Here is a 21,431-nt window from a genome sequence, read left to right as displayed (position 1 = left end):
AAATTATATATATATATATATATAAGTGGAAGAAAGTAGTTTATCAAATTAATTGGACAAGTGAAGATGTTGTGAGTTAGAGAATTAGGGAATGAGGTACTTGAGTAATTGAGGTAATATAGAGAAACATAAACAGAGATGGAAAACACACTGTAACCACTTTCCTGAAAAGTGTGCTGCTTAAGTTAAGGTTGCAGTTCATTGTAGATAATATTTATCTGCATAGTGTAAAGTGTATAAACTCCTAAATGAATATTAGCGCTTCTTCTGAACCTGTTAGGAGGCAATGAGTTATCTGAAATACTAAATGTGCACCACTGCAGTCAATACCATCCAGCGCAATTCAGAGGTGAAATGAGATATCTGCAACTTTTGGCCTGATATCACAAATGTCGTATTTCACTGACTGTAACATAGTAAGCAACAGCTTCTTTAATGTCATGCTTGATGTCCTGAACCTGTGATAAAATGAATAGCCGTTGCAGTCGTCAATCCCAATATTCCACCAGCTACAACCTGCAGTTGAAAGCCTTCCAAATTAAAGCTGTAGAATTCACTCTTTGAAGTTGTTACAATTCATCATGTGAAATGTCGGAAACATTAAGCATAGATGTCCACTAATATGACATTGTGAAGTTCACTCTTGGAATTGCATCTTATGCAGGATAGGTAACATTAGATTGTTGACTAAGAATTTTTTTCCCATCAGCATTATTCCACAAGACATTACTTTTTCCATTACCATTATTCCACAAGACATTTTTGGAAAGGTTATTTCATACAACTTATTTTTACGGTAAGAAGAGAATGGTCAAAAGTAAATAATGATCTACTGTTGGAAAGATTAGGTACTATCCATAGTCAATTTCCTGTGAAGGATTCCGAGCTGGAGAAGTTTTTTTCACAAGGACAGACTGCATACACACACACATGTACATCATTATCATTCATGCGCTCCCTGCCCCTCCACCCCTCAGTAAAGAAAATGATCAAGTAATTAAATTAATTATATTTTAAAGGTGAAATTGAAATTACCAGACATAAGAAAAATGAAGAGAATACAGAAAGATATAAGGCAAAGAAAACAAAGAAACAACATTGAAAAGAAACTTGTCAACATGGCAAAATGGGGTGGGGGGAGGGAGTTAAATTTCAGAAAGTTTTTAAGGTCGATAAGGATTAAAGCCAATAAGAAACCTGAGGAGGAGTGTGACCAAGGAGTTCTCGTAATGGTCTGCTATCTGCAAGAGGATGTTCAGTAGGAAGTTCATATAAAATTTGATTCAGGACCTGAAAAGAAAAAGAACAGAGAGTTATAGATGAATGTTGGTATATGTTTACTGAATTTCTGTGCAAATGATTATAATGCTATTCTAAAAGTACTGAAAGGATAAGAAGTCTTTTCTTGAAAATTCCTGTAGACAAATGTAAGCAAGGCATCATGCATGTAAGTTAATAGACATGCTTCAATATCAAAGCAGATATCCAAATAGAAAAATCAACACGAGAATCACACCTCTGCCTGACGTCCAGCATGTAATCTTACACCCGTGGCATCATACATGACCTGCCACAAGAATTTAAGGCATTAAAGATCTCTTGGTTATCAGAAATACAACAGAAGACCAAATGCTCAGTTACTTCATTTAGGAACAGTATTAGATAATCACGAAAGAGGATAACTTTGGCCAAAAGCCAGGACACACGAGCCCCTAGCCTTACCCTTGGACAATACATAAGAAGGATGTTTTCTTACTTTCAGGAACCACTTGGATCTAATGTTAATAAATCTTCTTGTGGTTATCCTTGCTATCAAACAAAGTATTTATATTTATCCCACCTTCCCAGAAAAATTAAGATGAGCAAGAAAATAAGATGAAAGGCTACTTTTAAAAAAACGATACAGGTGGTTTTCATATGACATCTTGACCAACTCTAAGTGTAACAATGGGAAAACACATGGGAACAACAGGGACCCTTCCGATTACCAGCAGTCAGGCCTGCATTCGCTCTAATTTCAGGATCAATTTGATGAAGGTGGTAAATCTGATGGCATAACAAAGAACCCCTCTTTTTCAGTATTTGCATCATGTTCCTTGATTTGAGACTTCCCATGGGTCCATACAATGTTTTGGAACATGTTGGATAGTTTGGGTAGGGACTCAAGGGCGTCCGGTGGGTTTTGGGAAAGAAATCGATTGTCAGCACGATGTAGATTTTATTTTTCCCTGGGCCGTCACAATTGAAGATGTAGCCACCGCAATTGCAACCTGGCCCATAGCTATTGCAAAATTGAATAGAATCATAGAGCAATTGCAAAGTTGAATAGAATCAAAGAGCAATTGCAAGCCTCTGGCCGCTTTGTGATGCCGTAATTGGAGGCTAGCCACCGCAATTGCAATGAAACCTGAAGTATAAGAGGTCTGTTTTTTGGGAGTTTTGACATTCCAACACAATTTTGGACGACCTAAGCTATGGGTTGAAGGGGATTTGACATCGATTCAACTTATAGTTTTGAGAAACGTTATACACTTATTCTAGCGATTATGCATGTTTTTCAGCTAGATTTGGGCATCTAAATCATGAAACTGAATGTAGAAATTGGGGATTTAAACATTGATTTGACGTTAGATTAGAAATCTAATCATAGATTTGGTTTCGTAGGGTTATGGGTAACCTGAGAACGTTATTTATTTCGGTGTTTGACCACGGAACTCAGGATTGACATTTTGAGTTCATTTTTACTTCGACCTAGTCTAAAATATGAAATTGAAATAAATGTCTCCACCTAGCCTCGTTGAATATTCTTTTGAATAGATTGAGCTCGTGTAGTTGATTTGGAGTGTGGTAAGTTAAGACTTTGACCACAACAAAAAAAAATTCACAAATTGACATTGTGTTACATATACTATATAGATGGGAGCATCGTATATAAGAGGCGACTAGTATATATATGCATACCGGGGTTATAATTTCTATGCGAGGTATAGGGCGTTGTTAACATACGTGCTTTATATGTTTTTCCTGTGTGATGACTAATTTAAGCATTGATTCATGCTAGTATAATGTTATAGGCATCATTATCTAAGCTAGTTTTACATTATGAGCTATATGTATGTCGGATTACATGTGTAGTTGTAGTCATGTACTACTCGTATGCTTTATAATAGCATACCTGGTTTCACGCCTAGATTTGACTATGGCATGTTAGTTGTCTGTGGGAATTATTTTATAGCACGTGAGTTGTCCATTTGGCATGTGGATATGGATCTTCCCCTCATGAGTACTGTATCGCCCAAGTCACTCGGGCGATGTACATGCAGGATTGTTGGTGCTGGAAGCACCGGTGTTGAATAAAGGCTTAGTGTTTATCATACACTTAATTTCTGACTCATAATTGGTGCATATCTTAATATGTTGTATTTGTGCATATCTTAATAAGATGTATCCATGCAAATCTTAATATGTTGTATATGTACATACCTTATCTTGTAGTTTCTGTGCTTTATTCGATCGCAAATATATATTTATTGCACGTGTTATTTAACTAGTAAAGTTGTTGCCATGTGACCAGGAGGTCACGGGTTCAAGTTTTGGAAATAGACTCTGGCAGAAATGCAAGGTAAGGCTGCGTACAATAGACCCTTGTGGTCGGGCCCTTCCCCGGACCCTGCGCATAGCGGGAGCTTAAGTGCACCGGGCTGCCCTTTTTATGTTATTTAAGTGAGTATTGACAAACCAACTCATGCCACTACCTTGTTGTGGGCAGCCGGTGATATTTACTTAAGTGTTAGTGTACTCATACTATACTTGCTGCACTTTGTGTCTGTGCACCAGTAGAGCCGAGGAGTGAGCCAAGAACTGATTGAAGATTGTCGTGGTGAGTTGCTTGGTCCTATTCACAGCACCTTCGATTCCCTTTTCTAATCTTTATATTATTCTTTTATTCCAGATAGTATTGTTATTGAGTCAGATGCATTATTCTATTATCTTAGAGGCTCATGACTTGTATCACAAAATTCTGGGGTTTGTAATGGTTTCTACATTGTACTGACTCTAGACATATATTCAGATGATATTTTACTGCTTTTAGACTTATTCATGTCTCTTAAATGTCATGTTGAGTTGTTATTTCTTTTTGGGTTTGCCTAACGGTGGGGTTAGGTGCATTACGGCTTAGACAAATTGGGCTCGCGACAGATGGCAAGACTATGGTATCAACCACGAGAACCATTGATGTATCCTTCAAAGATAGCTGATAAGACTTGGCCACTATTGAGGCAAAATCCACATCCTAGACAGTACAGATGCAAAGAGTAACTTCAAGACTTGTGATCTTAAGTCAATTTTAATGGATCTTATTGAGTACACAATGAACTTTAGTAAACTACTCCCTTTCTATCTCTTTTTCCAGAAGTAGACATCCTCAATGATGTTTCCGAGTAGTGGTATTTTAGATTCTTTTATGCTTAAACATTTCCCAGTGTACCTGTCAGCATTACAGCCTACATTCTGTTTATCAACTTCCCTATTTAACAAATCTAGCACAACCCCTACTCCAATAAAAGGATCTTCATGTTTTCTTTGATACATAAATACAAGTTTCAATTTCTTAAACATTTCAATTTTTTTAACTACTACTCAATCATTCAACAATAATACCACATGCTTAACAAGGTAGTACTAGGATAGAGAAAATTTATGGGTGGCGTTTCTATTTGAATTCTTTTTTTTCTTTTAACTTGGTAACTTTGTATTATATCACCAAACAGTACATGGGTTGTACTAAAACCTTATATACAAGTGGCCCCAATTCTTACTGCTCTATTGCTAAATTGAGTCTAAAACATCAATTAAAGAGACGGTATCATTTGAGTATAACTGATTACACCAAAAACATAATAGCAATCACTTTCTGCACGCTATTCTCTACGCTCTCAAAACACCTACAGTTCCTCTCTTTCCATATTGCAGCAGGGATGTCTCCGTCTGCCTCTATCTTTTGCCAGTACTCCTGCTTCCTCCCAACTCTTTAAAGCCTCAAAAACTTTCCTAGGCATAGTCCAGGAAATGACTTTGAGACTCAAAAAGATTATCCATAATTGTTGAGTGTACTTGCAATGTAGAAACAGATGGTTAACAGTCTCTAAAGTCTCCCCACAAAGAAAACATCTAGAGAATAAGGTTATCCCTCTCTTCATGACATTGTCTTGAGTAAGAGTTGCTTCTTTGGCCAACAACCAGACAAAGCAAGATACTTTATGGGGTATTCTGCTTTCCATATTTGTTTCCATGGCCAATTGGTAATTTGTTGGTTTGTCTGATCCATCAGTTTATAAGCTCTATTGACTTTGTATACTCCTCTATTGTTTCCTGTCCACCATAGAAAATTGGCATAATACATAAATTGGCCCCTAAACTTGGCTTCAAATTTTAAGTATGACCTCCAACTTTCATAGAAAATCCTCCCTTGTTTGAAGTCCATTGAAAGCGTCCACTATGTTGAGAAATTCAGCTACTCTCTGAACCTCCCAGTCATTGAGCGTCTTTTCTGAAGTTGAAGTTCCACCCCTATAGAGTCCATAAATCTGCTATAAACACTTGCTGAAATGTAACTAAGCTGTAAACATCAGGAAATAACTCTTCCAAATTGCCTTTCTCATGCCAGTTATCCTTCCAAAACATGGTCTTTCTCCCATCAAAACCGTTCACCTTTGAACTGTTCTTCACTTCATTCCACAGATTCCTAATGGACCTCCAAAGGCTGACCCCATAAGGAGTAGTCACCTCTTTGGTCATCCATTTGTCTTCTGCTATATATTTATGCCCAATCACCCTTTCCCACAACAGTTGGTTACCATTTGCAGACTTCCAAAACTATTTCATTCGAAGAGCTTTACTTTGCAAGTTTAGGTTCGTAATCCCTAAACCTCCATTCTTCTTCCCAGTTATCACTGATTTCCACTTTACCAAGTGAAATCCTTTCTTTTCCTTATCACCCTGCCACGGAAATTTTCTTCTAATACTGTCCAACCTCTTGGTGACCCCTGGTGGGATAGGAAAAAGGGACATCATGTAAGTTGGAAGAGCATCAAGAACTGAATTGATTAGTGTCAATCTTCCACCCGTAGACAAGTATTGTGTGTTCCACCTAGCTAGTTTTTTTTTCACACTTCTCAATCACATTATTCCATATATCTATGGACATAGATTTGGCTCCCAGAGGTAATCCCAAGTATGTAGTTGGCAAAGTGCCAACTTCACCACGAAGGATTGTTGCTAACCAGCTCATGTTGTTGACTTCATTAATTATGGTACATTATACTCTTTCTCCAGTTAATATGCAAACCAGAGACCCCTTCAAACAGAACCAAAATCACTCTTAAGTGCTTCAGTTGATCTTCCTCAGCATCAGAAAAGATAAGTGTGTCATCTGCATATCGTAGATGTGTCACTTCCAAACTGTCAGTCCCTTCTCTGGCCACTTCAAAACCCTTTATCCAACCTCTTAACTTGGCTGTCTTGATCATGTTATTCAGTCCTTCCATAGCAATTAGGAATAGAAAAGGTGACAGAGGATCACTTTGCCTGAGTCCTCAATGTGATTGGAAGAATCTTGCAGGAGAACCATTGACTAGAACTAAGAAGCTGACTGTTGAAATACATTGCTCCATCCATTTCAGCCCCTTCTGCCCAAAACCCATCATTTCTAATACCTTTATGAGGTATCTCCGTTAACATGGTCATAAGTTTTCTCTATGTCCAACTTACAGAGAATGCTTGGTTTCTTCTGCTTAACTTTGGAATCGACAGCTTCATCGACAATCAAGACCACATCCATAATTTGTCTCCCTCCAATGAATGACATTTGCTGAGAATCTACCAACTTGCTAATGACCCTTTTCAGTCTCTCAGTCAGTATTTTAGAGAGCAACTTGTAAATACTGCCAATCAAACTTATAGGTCTAAAGTCCCTAAACTCCTTGGCACCTTTCTAATTAGGAATAAGTGCTATGAATCTTGCAGTAAAACCCTTCTCAAACACTCCCTGATCATAGAAGTTTTAAAAGGTGTCCAGGATGTTCTGCTTCACCACCTCCCAGCACTTGATAAAGAAACCCATTGTAAATTCCCACTGTTCTAACCCAGGTTTTCTCTACAATTGCTGCTTTTGGGATACACCCAATTGTTGGCTTCCACCATTTGAGATGAAATCTGTAATTTTTCCATCTCCATGGACCATGAATGGTCTGCTCCGCAATGTATCTATTTGGGAACTCGAAGAGGAACATCTCACCATACAACTCATAGATGTTTACTCCGAAGACTTTTTTCCATGTTGTGGACCATCTTCTAATATGGCAAAAGTTGGCCCTTCCTTTGGCTTCCTTTGGCTCCTCTCTACAGTACCCAACCAGACATCTCCTTAGTAGGCTATCCTCTTGGGCATCCATTTTGTCTAGTACTTCTATTGTTCCTTTCTTGCTATTGATCTCAGCTGTGCATAGGTTCCTGGTTTGCCATTTACTCTCTTGTAAAGCACTTGCATAGGAATAATCAGCATCCGTCATCCTTGTGTTGGGTGTCATCTCTTTCTTCCCCTGGCATTTAATGAACCTGTCTATCTTTGAAGCAATGTCCAACCACCCAGCATTAACTGCTTTTTCTACAATGGTTAGACCTGATCTCCCCCCACTATTTAATGTTGTAATGCTTATAAATCTCCAATGTTCATTATGCTTTTTTGTACAGAAGTGTTCTGCTTCCCTTTCTGCCAGCTTCCATCTCCTAGTTTCCTTCTTTTTCCTTTGATGATTCATTCATGCAGACGCATATCCACTCCATCACCTGTTCATTGAAGATTTGCGCATAATCTTCCTACTCCTTTCCACCCATTCATACCACTCAACCTTATCAGTCTCCCATCTGGTAATATCAAAGAATTTAAACCCTGCATTGAAGTAGATTCTGGTTTCCTCCATCCTTTATCTAAAAGATACTAAGGTGTTTCTCAATAATCACAGTGGGTGATTATTGGTGGCTTGAAAGAAGGTCTCATTCCGGTGAAAGCTGCCGGAAAAGTGAGATTCTCCCTCCTAGAAAGTAGGAGAGAGAAGGAACATTGGGAATTGCACCTGGGAGCTTTTGCAACTGGTCTTTATTCTATTTGAATTCTTATGGACTGTATTTCCTTCAAAGCACCAAAAATAAATTTATTTCTTCGTCGAAATTTATTTTATGCTGAATGACTAAGGTTTGATGACATCTATAAATATGCAATGTAGTAAACAAAAATAAAATTCCTAAAGCATCAAAGCTTCTGAATTCTTGCATTTGTTAATGCTCTCTCTCTCTCTCTCTCTCTCTATATATATATATATATATATATATATATATATATATACAATGTTTAAATAGATGCACCTGTAAGTAAAAGTTATAATGATGCTGACAGAAAAGTAGTATGGTTAAAAGTTACATGTGTAAAAACTGCCAACATCTTTCAGAACCGTAAGCACAAAACGCAATTAATGCATGTCCTTTGCTGATGTATGTATGTATTCATTTGTTTAATGAAAGAAAAAATAACTATAAATATGAGAACTGGAATTGAAGTGATTGCAATTAAGAGATATATAAAGTTAAAGCCATGCCAATTGTGTCAAACAGTCATCTGGTGTATTTGGGTTCAGATGCAAATATGCAATTCTAAAATTTTGAATTAGATTTAGATACTAGTTTCTTTATACTAATTTCTAAATTCCTATTCCTTATGATCAATATTTTTATCCATAAACATTTTCCTAACAATTAATCCATTGTTTTGGTGCTGCCCTTTTCATACTAGAGCTCATGGGCCACATAAATTAGACATTTCTTTCTTAATATTTGGTTGCCAAACACTTCCTATGATGCATGCCTTAGTTCCTTACGCCTTGCTTCAGGGCTTAGGCTTCATTCTTAGTACTTCTAGTGAGCGTAGATACTCTTGTTGAAGCTTGAGCTGATCGTGTTTCCCTTTCTTCCCTTCTTTCCTTGTATAAAGAACACGAGAGATTCGAACCTATTCATAACCTAGGCATTCTAGTGCCATTTCAACCTTGCTTTCAGCAGTAGTTGGTAAAAAAAAATAAAGAAGTTTGGGGAAATGCTCTCAGGCACTCTTCCCAAGATTTTTCTCTCCTAATTCTTAGCAGTGCAGAACACCTTTTCCGGTGGTTCCAGCAGGAAATTAACCCCTTTCCTTGTTAACCCATCCTCAATTACCACCTTTTGTGATAGCTACCAACCCTTCTTCCTTTCAGATCAGATTAGACAGTTGTCTGCACAAAGATGGGGGAGAATAGGATTTACTTCAATGCTGGTTTTAAGTCTTTTGACAACACTAGGTGGACATATGATAGTGCTATCTGGTTTGAATGGGTGGAAAGAAGTCGTAATATGATGAGAAGATCATCCATAAGCAACAAGATCATGGAATGGATTTGTTTTGTGCTTAAAGGCCTCCAACGATAAGCAGAAAGTAGTTAGGAAATGGAAAACCACATACCATGATACAAAGCACTTTTTCACCAGGGAATATAATGAATATGGTAGATACATGAGCATATTATCCTTGAATGGAGGTGGGAGAACAGTCATCATTATCTCAGAAACAACTTTAAATGTTGGTTGGTGTGATATTGCATTTAAGATAGAGAGCTTCATTAAATGTTCTTCTAGTTGGACTTGACAGTTCTTCCCTGAAAACCAACTACTCAAATGTTAAGGCAGTACAAGAAAGTAAAATGGCAGTCGGAATCATAGAGAAGCTGAGGTGAGGATACAGAAGGGAAACATCGATATTGAAGTAGCTTCTGAATCTAAAGAGGATGGCTTGCTCAAAAGATGCTTAGTTGGGTATGTCGGAAAGGACATTGAAGAGAAACCCACCCTAGATGACATTAGGAGATGGTCAGCAGCCAATTGGAAATCTGCTTTCAGGTTGAATATATATGAAATGTATGGAGACTTATTTATTTTTGAGTTTCTAAATAGATTCTTGGCTGAGAAGATTCTCCAAGGTCACTGGATAAAATAGACAGTGGTTCAAAGGTTGGATAAACAGTGGTTCAAAGGTTGGATAAAATCAGGAGACAAGGCAACAAGAAGTAGAAAGGACCACCTGGTAAATGGAAGAATATTATCAGAAGCAAAAGGAAAGGTGGATTAGGCATCAAGAACCTTAAAAACCAAAGAAAAACTCTTAAGGTGAAATGGCTATGGAGATACCCACAGGAGGCTCAAGCTTTATGGTGCAATGTCATCAAGAACAAGTACGGGGAGCTAGACAATTGGGTAACTAAAGAAGTCACTACCCCTTATGGTGTTAGTCTTTGGAGAACCATCAGGCTTTTCTGGCCATTCCTTAAAAGTTCATCTACTATCAAGGTACACAATGGCAACAAGACTCTTTTTTGGTTAGACACAATGGATGGGTCCTGATAGTTTACAAAGCTTATTTCCTGACATCTTTGCTTTGGTTCAACATCAACACAAGACAGTTGCTGAAATGTGGACACAACAAGGCTGGGATTTGGTCCTCAGAGGACATTTAAATGATTGGGAAATACCAAGAATGACTGGATTGTACAAGTGTTTGGAGAACTTTGAAGGACTACAAAGAGGAGAGGATTTCTTATGGTGGAATGGGCATAGCAAATGCATATATAAGGTGAAAGAGGGATACAAGCTGACAAACCAAACTGGAGCTTAGATTATTAAGTGGCCTTGGACGCACATTTGGAAAGCCAAAGTACCACACAAAGTGGCATGTTTCACTTGGCTCTAGCTAATGAGGTTGTTTTGACTGTGGACAATGTGGCAAAGAGGAGAATTCCACTATGCAACATATGTCCTTTATATGGAAAGGATGCTGAGACAGTTAGACAACTTTTCCAACACTGTAAAGTCACTAACCAACTGTGGCAGATTTTCCTTAATCTCAAAGGCATCTCATGGATAATGCCGACTAAGATTGATGATACTCTTTTCAGTTGGGAGGAAGCTAGATTTGGACTTAGAAACAGAAGCGGATGGAGGATTATTTGTGCCTGCATTTGGTGGACTATATGGAGAGAGAAGAAATGACAAATGTTTTGATAATAGGAGCAAAAATGTGCAGGAGATTAAACGTAAATGTATTTTGTTGTTTTGCTTTTGGTGTACAAATGTTTACTCTAATAAGACAGAGTCAATTCTAGCTGTTTTAGGGTTCATCTAGAGTTAGGATCAGTTTCTTTGGAAGTCTTTTTTGATGTTTTTGGTTTTACCTTCCTTTGTTGTAAATATGGCTCTTCCCCGTACTACCTAAGTACTAATATCAATACAAATGTTAGCTGTTTCAAAAACAACAAAGTTGGATTCAACAGTTAATCTTAAAAATGTGTTTGATAGTTATAAGGTTAGATAAAATTATTATGACTAACACAGGAAACAATCCCATATTCAGGATCAAAATTTTAACCAGACCACACCATAATCCTATATAGCTAGTTCCATGAAAGATCCCTCTATTATATAGACTATACAATATCCCTAGCAACCTGAGGTAATATACAACAACAACAACAACAACCCAGTGAAATCCCACAACGTGAGGTCTGGGGAGGGTAAAGTGTACGCAGACCTTACTCCTACGAAGGTAGGACGGCTGTTTTTGAAAGACCTTCGGCTCAATAAAAGCATAAAAAGAGGTTAGATAAGGCTAAGAAGTTCAAAGCGATATGGGAAAGAAAATAACGAGAGCGACACAGATAAAATAGAGTAATCAAAGTATAGAAAGTAATAGATAATAACAGAAATCCGAGCACAAGAAATTATAGTGCGCTAATGCGCCTACTAATAAGGGAGAATAACAAGACTATGTACTAGTCTTCTACCCTAATGTGGGGTCCTCCATACCCTCCTATCTAAGGTCATGTCCTCGATAAGCTGTAGCTGCGTCATGTCCTCGATAAGCTGTAGCTGCGTCATGTCCTGTCTAATCACCTCTCCCTAATATTTCTTCGGTCTACCCCTACCTCTTCTGAAACCATCCATGGCCAACCTCTCACACCTCCGCACTGGGGCATCTGTGTCTCTCCTCTTCACATGCCCAAACCATCTCAGTCGCATTTTCCGCATCTTGTCTTCCACCGAGGTCACTCCTACCTTGTCCCGAATAGCCTCTTTCTAATCCTGTCGCTCCTGATATGCCCACACATCCATCTCAATATTCTCATCTCGACAACTTTCATCTTTTGAACGTGAGAAACCTTAACTGGCCAACATTCCGCCCTATATAACATAGTCGGTCTAACCACCACTTTGTAGAACTTGCCCTTAAGTTGTGGTGGCACCTTCTTGTCACATAGCACACCAAAAGCGGGCCTCCATTTTATCCACCCTGCCCCAATACGGTGTGTGACATCATCGTTAATTTCCCCGCTGCCTTGCATGATAGACCCAAGGTACTTGAAACTACTTTTCTTTTGGATGGCCTGGTCACCAAGCCTAACTTCCGCGTCAACCTCCTGAGGTGTCTCACTGAACTTGCACTCTAAGTTGTCTGTCTTGGTCCTACTCAGCTTAAACCCTTTAGACTCCAAGGTATGTCTCCAATCCTCCAGCTTAGCGTTAACTCCACTACGAGTCTCATCGATCAGGACTATGTCGTCCGCGAAAAGCATACACCATGGCATCACCTTGAATTTGTCGCGTCAATCCATCCATCACCAAGGCAAATAAAAACGGACTAAGAGTTGATCCTTGATGCAACCCCATCACAACTGGGAAGTGCTCTGAGTCACCTCCTACTGTCCTTACCCTGATTTTGGCACCCTCATACATGAGGTGATATGTTGTGCATAAATAACCAAACCAATAAATGAGTAACAACTCTTAAAGGCACTACTACATAAAACTTGAGTTTTCTGAGATGAAGCATGTACAAAATCTTCCAGGCACGAATTATTAACATTTGAATTCTAGTGATGAGGCATGTACAAGCTGAGAACTGCATCTTTCTAACAGTGCAATAAGTGTTGTTTATCCTGTAATTCCGCATCTGATTGATGCTTTTTGACGAAATACCTTACTTCATCAAAAAAAAAAGTTTATAGGCCGAAGTTCAACAGTGATACATATAATTGGGAGAGAGAGAGAGAGATGATACCACACAAGCTAAAACTAATGCACAAGCAAAGAGCGGTCCCCCGAAGCCCTCCTGCAAACCAACAGCCACAGCTAGGGCAGTTACAGTTGATGAATGGGATGATGGCATTCCACCAGATCCAACAAGTTGCTTAAGATCCCATCGTCTTTCCTTGTACCTGTGAGTAATCCTTTTCAGTACCACATTCAAATTGCCTGATCTCTGACTAAATCATGTAATTCATTTGTAATATAAGCAGATAATTGTAAGCAGAGATGTGCATATACCTTTGAAATGCCAATAATAATGAAAAATACCCATGTGACAGTTAACTTTCCATTAGCAGAATCCTTCTATTGTGCCAAATAAACACACGAACAGAGAATTTGAGTATTTGAATTTGTAATAGTGGTTTTAAACAAAACTAACTTTTCTCTCTAGGAAAATCATATTTCATCAAATGAACCCAACTCACTCTTCTGTCTAGAAAAATCATATTTCATCAAATGAACCCAGATAATAACGTGGCAGCGGCGGAAAAGACAGAAAATACATAATTACAGAGCAGATTCAGATCCAACCAGCAAAAAATATGTTCTTGGATACTTAACCAAGCTCTTGATGAATAGCATCAATCTTCACTTCATTCTACTCTCCTTTGCCTCCGGGCTTGGGCATTTCGTGTCCTATCTTATCACCTTGGTCAAGCCCCTAAAACTCATCTTTAGTGTGAATATCCTATTCCAATGATAGGGATATCTGTTTTGAGACAAGTGGGTTGGATCTATTGTTTATAATATACATTCTTAATATTTAGTCTCATATATGTGTAAGGTCCAAAAACTGAAAAAGCAGGTTGTGTTGTAACAGCTGTTGAATGTCAAGATCCTCATCTGAATGCCGGATAAGGTCCTAAAGCATTTAATATAATAAGCTAACAATCTGAATCAGAGTGACCAATGTCCATGTTTCCAGAAAATGCAGAACAATTCTGTTATTGAATCTAAGTCACAAGATTTCTTGAATAACATAAACGGACTCTCAAATATATATAATATTTATTTTAGAAAAAAAAAAAAAAGAAGGACAAAAGAGGAGGAATGATACCATGAAGTGAAGAGCTTGGTGGATTGGGCGAGAGCAAAGGCAATGAGAGCAGACATAAGGGGATAATTAGTGAAAAATGAAGATGACCCGACAGACCCCGTTGTCGTTGTTGCAGAGGTTGCCATGGTACCCGTCATCTTATCCATATTCCCTATGATTTCTTGAGCTTCAAATAAGTTTCTTGAAGATTCAGATTTCAAAGTTTTAATCTAAGAGTTGGGTATAGAGAGGAAGTGTAGAAACAACAACAAAGGATCCTCTGAAGTCGGGTCTTGTGAATTCTATTCCTGAGGAAAGTTGTAAGAGACCTCTTTTGGGTTGCGAAAATGAAGAAGCCAACGAGACAGCCAGCCACATGGTTTGATCATACGACTTGTAGAATATTCTTTTGCACCCCGAATTTCAATCTATGGAGGGGTTAGTAGGCAAAGCAACGTAACTGGAACAATACAAAAGAACCGACTCCATAAACAAGAATTTGCAAATCAATTGTTTGACGAGATTGTTTGGCTTATTGGTCAAACTGACTTATATTTATTATTTAATTTATTTATGTGTTTGATAAAACACCAAATAAAATCAGTCATAAGTTGATGCATTTGTGGCTTATATACTTATAATAATAATAACTTTAAATTTGATCAACTATTTTATTATTTTATTCATAATAAATTTGTAATTTTCAAAATTTTGAACTTTCCCTTCATTTTGTATTTGTTGGAGTTTTAATACTTAAAATATATTTTTAACGTCTAAAGTTTATCGGTTATTTACGATTAGCTAATTTAAATGGGCTTTAGATCACAATTCACAAGTAATTTTACGGAGGTTTTTTTTTGTGAATGCAAAATTTTATAAATAATTATCTGATTTAGCAATAGAATTTGTTTTCCAAAAAATAGCCAGAGTTTTTTAACAAAATATGTACAATTTGATCGAAACATACAATTTATATATAATTTGCATACTACTTTTTGTTATATAGAATCTAGTCAAAATATACAACTTGCATGCAACTATATTGTTCTATGTATTGATATATCAGTTGTATGTATTTTGTATGTCGTGTGTATGTAACTTTATGTCCAGGTAATATATTGAACATACAAATAACATACTTCTAGAATAACAAAATACATATAACTTATTCATATATCGAGATTTGAAAAATATTGCATGATCCTTTTAGCTTCGAGTTTCAATATGAAATTTTAATAAAAATTAACTCAACTTTTCACCAAATTCCCTCAAAATTGATACATAAACTCCAAATGATATTCTCATTCATTTTACAACAACATCCAATTCAAATAAATAACAATTTTATAAAATTCAATTTTAAATTTAAAGCTTTAAAGTTTTTTCGATGGCGATTAATGATGCTTATTTCGACTTGAATGTGCTTGATTAGGAAAATATGGAAAAGGAAAGCAAACGAAAAAGCCTGTAAAATAGAAAAGATTGAAACCTAATCTCTTACATTTGCTATAATTTGTAAAACGTTAATATATTTAACAATTAGATAAAATTATCATAAAAATTATAGGTAAATTTTAAAAATAATTTACCCATATAAAAAATTTTAATTTTACTATTTACTATAATTTTGGGACATGTTGATCCGACGTGACATTGAATGTACAAGTGGCCCAATTTGAACAGTTATGTCTGTCATATGCTTTGTTTGGGCTTTATAGATTATTACTCATTCAATAGCACGTTGGGACAACCTCTAGCGCCTATGACAACGTACATGAAAGTTTTTATTTTGAGGATCAAAATGGAGGAGGAGTCATACTTTTGAATTTTGTTAGACCTTTTGATTTGAGGTAGCTAATTCAAGTTTTTTGAAGAAGGAGAACCACTTGGTTATTGATGTGTGATAAACTTATCTCTTATCCGGGATTCCTTTACTTTAGTTTTAAGTCTTTTATTGATATTATAAAAATATTATGGTGTGCTTCCCTTCTTTCAGATATATTTAATGTAGGAGAAACGTTGAGGTAGTAAGAAATAGAATTAGACGAAAAGGAAAGAAAATTGAATGAGAACAAAAATTTGGTGAGGAGCAAGTCTTTGATATGACAATTGACAAGTTTATTGTAATTGTCACACCTGCGGGCAGGATCATCAGACAGAAGTCAGATATCGCAATTGCGATCCAAATATCGCAGTTGCGAGTGATGCGATGCAGATTCAGACAAAATTAGAATTTCACTAATTTTTCATCCCTACCTTTACATAAGGCAGTCGAGATACTTGAAAAATAAATCTTTGACATATTTGAGTAGCCTTACATAGTTGTAGATTTTAGGGCATTGAAATTGACAAAAAACACAAATCTTAATAAAAGAGTTCTACACATTTATAAGGATAGATTGTAATCTTTCTTTTCATTAAACATTGTTTATTTTTAGTATTGATTTTGTATTCTAAACTTAAATCTTGTCTTTGAGTTTTCTTATTTTAACTACAACTCGTGTATGCTTACGCTTGTATGATTATTATTTATAATTAAGTGAGTTCTTGAATGTTTTCATAGGGAACAACTAACCCTTGGATTCACCATGTATTTCAAGCTAAGCTTGGAAAAGACAACTTGAGGTTGGAAAGTTTAATTACAGAATTTAGGACTCTAACCCTCGTATAATAAATTCTCAATAGTAATAATAGAATCTACTTAACGCTAGGGCTGTATAGGGCAAATCGATAAACCGCACCAAACCGACAAACCGAACCAAACCGGAAAAAAAACCCGACTAGTGGTTTGGTTTGACTTGGTTTGGTGTTTGAAAAAAAAAACCGACCATTATAGGGTTGGTTTGGTTTTAACTAAAAAAAGTCAAACCGAACCCAAACCGACCCGATTATAGATATACTACTTTTAAATTATGTTATACATAAAAATATTTATTAAAATGTAATTTATAAATGTTTTTTAATTTTTTTTTATAATTTTTGTTTTCTTTCTTACATTTATATTTGGACTTGAGAAGCCCATCTAAATAATATACAAAAAAAGCCCATCTTATAAAGTTAAAACTTCAAACAGTGTTCTGCGTCCATCTTATATGTTGATATTTTGTACTAGAACTCTTTTTAAGAAGCACTGCTCTATGCTTTTTATTAGATACTATGAAAAATCCAAAAAATCCAAAAAAAACCGAGAAACCCGAAAAACCCGAAAAACCCGAGAAAAATTGATATTGAAAAACCCGTCTTTTATTGGTTTGATTTGGTTTATAGATTTAATAACCCGACACAAATGGTTTGGTTTGGTTTGTAAAAAATCCGAACCAACCCGGTCTATGTACACCCCTACTTAACGCAATATCAATTGTTCTTATTTCAACAACTCTTTTTCATTGTGGAAACATCATATTCAGATAAACCGTTCAACTCTTGAAATTGATTAAGTGGTGATTTAGAGTTTGAATACAGAATTTAGATATTTCACTATTATTTATAAAATCTTAACATGCATTAGATCATTACTCGAGCGTGTGTTCCTATGTATTCTTGTTTTGTGTCATTAATCAATTTACTTGCTTTCTAGGAGTAGAAATTAATCATAATCGTATCTTTTATCTATCATTACTTTATCATAATATGTGTGGTTGGTGATAATTCTAGACTAGCTTAATTTTCCTAATATTGTTCTCTATGGGATTCGATCACAACCTTCTTTGGATTACTATATTTGCATACAATCACATTATATTTTTAACGGTGTATCTTGAGTGTATCAAATTATCCCTCTATTATCGAGGAACAATTGACATATTTCGGCTAGTCCGGAAGAAAAACTAACTTGTTTTAGTCTAGATTTGTAAAATACTCATTATTTATCTTTCTTATCTATTTATTTTATTTTTTGTGGGTTGAATGGCATCATGAAATAGAAATGAGTTTGAGGATAGCAATATTCATATATATATATATCAGACTTCATTATTAACAAGATTGTGCAGATATTTCCAGAAGGAAGAGATATATTGTACCCCCACCATCTGATGGATGTAATTGCTACATATATGGTGGTCAAAGGGGACATTGCGATGGTTGTCCAAACTATTTTTCTCCTCCCCTACTAACTCTAACAAAGAGATGTTGCCAATTTTCAATATTGTTTTCAGAGGGGGGACGGGGTTAAAGAAAATTGTGGAAAGGCTGACAAGGAAAAAAACACAAAGTAGATGGTTTAAAAAGAGATGGAATGTGGTTCTTTTTGATCGAAAAAGTAAATTGTAGTACCTACAGGAGATTTAAGTCATTATTATTCATATGTATCATACCTATCCTCAAGCCTACATTACAACTGTAGATATGAAGTTTTATTAATAAATTCATATTAAATTTCAAATTCATGATGTGTTGACTTAGTAATAATATTAGTTAATAAAGTTGAATTAATATTTAAGTTAAAATTGCATGACTTAAATAAAGTCCAAATTATATTTGGGTCAGTCTGTTAAATTGACAAGACGAGTCAAACTCATGCTCTTCAAGCCAAGGTCCTCTAAAATTATTTGGAGACCAAGATACTCCCAATATCCTAACTTACGCCTATATAAAGGGATCTTCATAAGACCAAAAAGATAGACAGAAACACATAGAGAATCTCTGCTCTTCAGTGGTAATCAAAAAAACTTTCGTCTATAAAAAAGTCTTCATCTCCAAGTGGTGAGCCGCAAGTACTTCATTGATTCAAGAACAAAGCAAATGTCTAGAGTTGATAATCATAAGGACAAGAATTACAAGATTATATCTTTTTCATTAAATTTTATAAAGATTGTAACCTTCACAAAAATTATTGAATTCAAATATTATTATTTGTCTCTTTTTCCTTTATTGACTGCTATTTTATAGGAATAAAACTAGCTTACTAATTGGCACAACCCATGAGACAATCTTTTCCTCTTATCTCTTATCTTCAAATACCAAAGTTCAAGAACACTAAAATGGCTTCCAAAAAGGACAACTGAAAATCCGCATCCGCAAAAATGGTTGGATCCAAATTCTATGTTGTTGTGGAAAATATCTTAGATGTTACAATGGAAAGCATGGAAATTGTCACGAGGAACCAAACCAAATTGCTAGGATAACAAGCCTCACAAGTGCAATTCTTTTTGTTGTCTTTTATTCAAAAAGATGTGAAGTATCCCGCAGACGTAGAGAAAGAAGACAATGACATCACCAAAATAGTTGAGAGGGTTCTTGCCCAACTGAGCTTATCTACGTCCAAGAAGTCCTTCACTCTAGCTGACAATGATATCTTAAGCATTGGATCTACTTCACATAATATTTTTGCATCTCATTTTTGAGAAAATAAATGTTATTCTCCATCATCTACGATGGTGATACAAGCGATAGTGACTAACGCTTCATCCATAAAAGAACAACTTGTTAGCTTGACAAGAGCTATTGAAGGCTTGACCAAGTATGTTCAAGATCAAGATGCTCGAATTGTTATGTTAACAGATAGGATGGAAGGCATGATGGATGAAGAATCCAGTCATACACCTAGAAAGCATCTACAAGCACAAGAGACTGATGATCATCCTGCAAAGCAAGTGGGATATGTTATGGAGATCCAAGTTTTCTCCAACGGATGATTCCAATCGACCAAATTAAGGAGTCCATATGGGGACTGTCGAACCCAAAGGACTTTAATTTGGCTATTTAATAACTTCTCGATGAATTAAAATAATTGCGTACATTGTAAGAATTGATGATGTTTGATTACTTCTAATTTTAGAGAATAATAACTGACTACTACTAATAATGATTCACTAATTAAAATAGGAATTAATCAGATTATAATAAATTCCAGGGTTGTAGCATCAATAGAGGTCAAGCATAATATTCCTTACGTTAGTATCTGGTGGGTTATTTAATTACTGGTTTACAGGATTGATATTACAATCATGATCTTCCAACATCTAATTACCTATCGTTATTGACAATCTAACTACATCATTGAGCAGTGATAGGCATGAACCAATAAAAATGCATTAAACTATTTTCCTATCTCCAAACCAAGCGTGATACATAGGTATGTGTCAAAGACATCCAACATACGAATCATTCTAAGTTAACCTTAGTATGAACACGATCCTTACATTCCTTGTTTTTTTCCCTATCCATCTTTTGAGTTCAAGGTAGACAATAATTATATCCTAACGCTAGCCAAATATTAGAATAGTAAAACAAAAATATAGGACTCATTAAAGATAATAACCTGTCTCCAACCAATTTGGAGAATACCATAAGTACGTAGCTATAGCCCTAGAGTAGGGAAGCTTAGCCATTCATTGTATGAATTACAAAGCAAATAGATTCAATGATCATTCAAAGAGTAAAAATCAACAAAGAAAGTAACCCTAACAAATGCTCTTCATTGTTCCCTTCGCTTTTTCCAAGATAAAAGATTGAAAGAATAAAAGTAATTATAATTGTTCTATTTATAGTCTTAGAAATTCGTGGCAATCAAAAACTCGCCCTGAAGTCTGTGACGAGGACAAGCTTCATTTCTTCACATTTTTGTCATTTTCAGTTTTTTGTCTTCATAGCTTCCTCGGCGAGATTACACTGGACTTCAACCCAGTCCCTACACGGATCGGTGCGAACTATTCTATCTCAGTGCTTCTTATCATCAAATTCAGGCTCTCTTTTCTGGAACCTCTCCGCAACGCGGAGAGAGTTTATGTTGGTTCTTTTTCTTCATTTCTTCTACCCAGCTTCGCTTTCGTGCTTCAGTTTTCCTTCTTGTGTTTTGATCACACCTTTGCACGATCTATTTTTATATTTTCATCCCTAAAAATATCTAATCATGCTGGTTAGTTCAAGAACACTCAAATGACTCAAATATGCACTAAAATTATGAGATTTGCTCTCAAACTCAGCTAAACATAAGGGATAATTTGATTATTCGGCGTATAAATATGTCCAAGATCAGGGACCATTAAGGATAAGTATGAGGTTTTCATAAAATCCTCCCTTACATATGCAAAACTATACACTGCAAGGATTCATAGCTTTAAGATTCTTGTCGGTTATCAACCCCCAAAAGTTTAGTAATTTGATGGTAAGGAAAATCCTAAACATCATGTGGCACACTTCATCGAAATGTGTAATAATGCTGGAACAT

At 36.0% G+C, this 21,431-nt stretch overlaps 1 protein-coding gene across 1 annotated transcript; it reads right to left on the bottom strand.

Annotated features, from left to right (window-relative positions):
- Window positions 1–101: 101 nt before the first annotated feature.
- LOC129884660 (uncharacterized) lies at window positions 102–14,777 on the bottom strand. The gene is made up of 5 exons (XM_055958980.1): window positions 14,282–14,777; window positions 13,196–13,352; window positions 1,517–1,567; window positions 1,198–1,290; window positions 102–516 (listed from the first exon to the last, which is right to left on the bottom strand). Exons 1-5 carry the CDS (start codon window positions 14,425–14,427, stop codon window positions 439–441), a joined length of 525 nt encoding a protein of 174 aa, XP_055814955.1. The 5' UTR covers window positions 14,428–14,777; the 3' UTR covers window positions 102–438.
- Between the last annotated feature and the right edge of the window lie 6,654 nt (window positions 14,778–21,431).

The sequence above is a fragment of the Solanum dulcamara genome, chromosome 1, assembly GCF_947179165.1.
Source record: "Solanum dulcamara chromosome 1, daSolDulc1.2, whole genome shotgun sequence".
NCBI lineage: Eukaryota > Viridiplantae > Streptophyta > Magnoliopsida > Solanales > Solanaceae > Solanum > Solanum dulcamara.
The sequence above is the reverse complement of the archived record's forward strand: the minus strand, read 5'-3'. Positions and strand labels throughout refer to the sequence as shown.

What these genes read in the sequence shown, in the direction of transcription:
- LOC129884660 (XM_055958980.1), bottom strand. Translation starts at nt 14,427, where the DNA reads ATGGATAAGATGACGGGTACCATGGCAACCTCTGCAACAACGACAACG. An exon ending in CATTAGTTTTAGCTTGTGTG is followed by an intron (nt 1,568 to 13,195) that starts GTATCATCTCTC and finishes TTCTTGTGGCAG; the next exon opens with GTCATGTATGATGCCACGGG. An exon ending in ATGCTGGACGTCAGGCAGAG is followed by an intron (nt 1,291 to 1,516) that starts GTGTGATTCTCG and finishes TTTTCTTTTCAG; the next exon opens with GTCCTGAATCAAATTTTATA.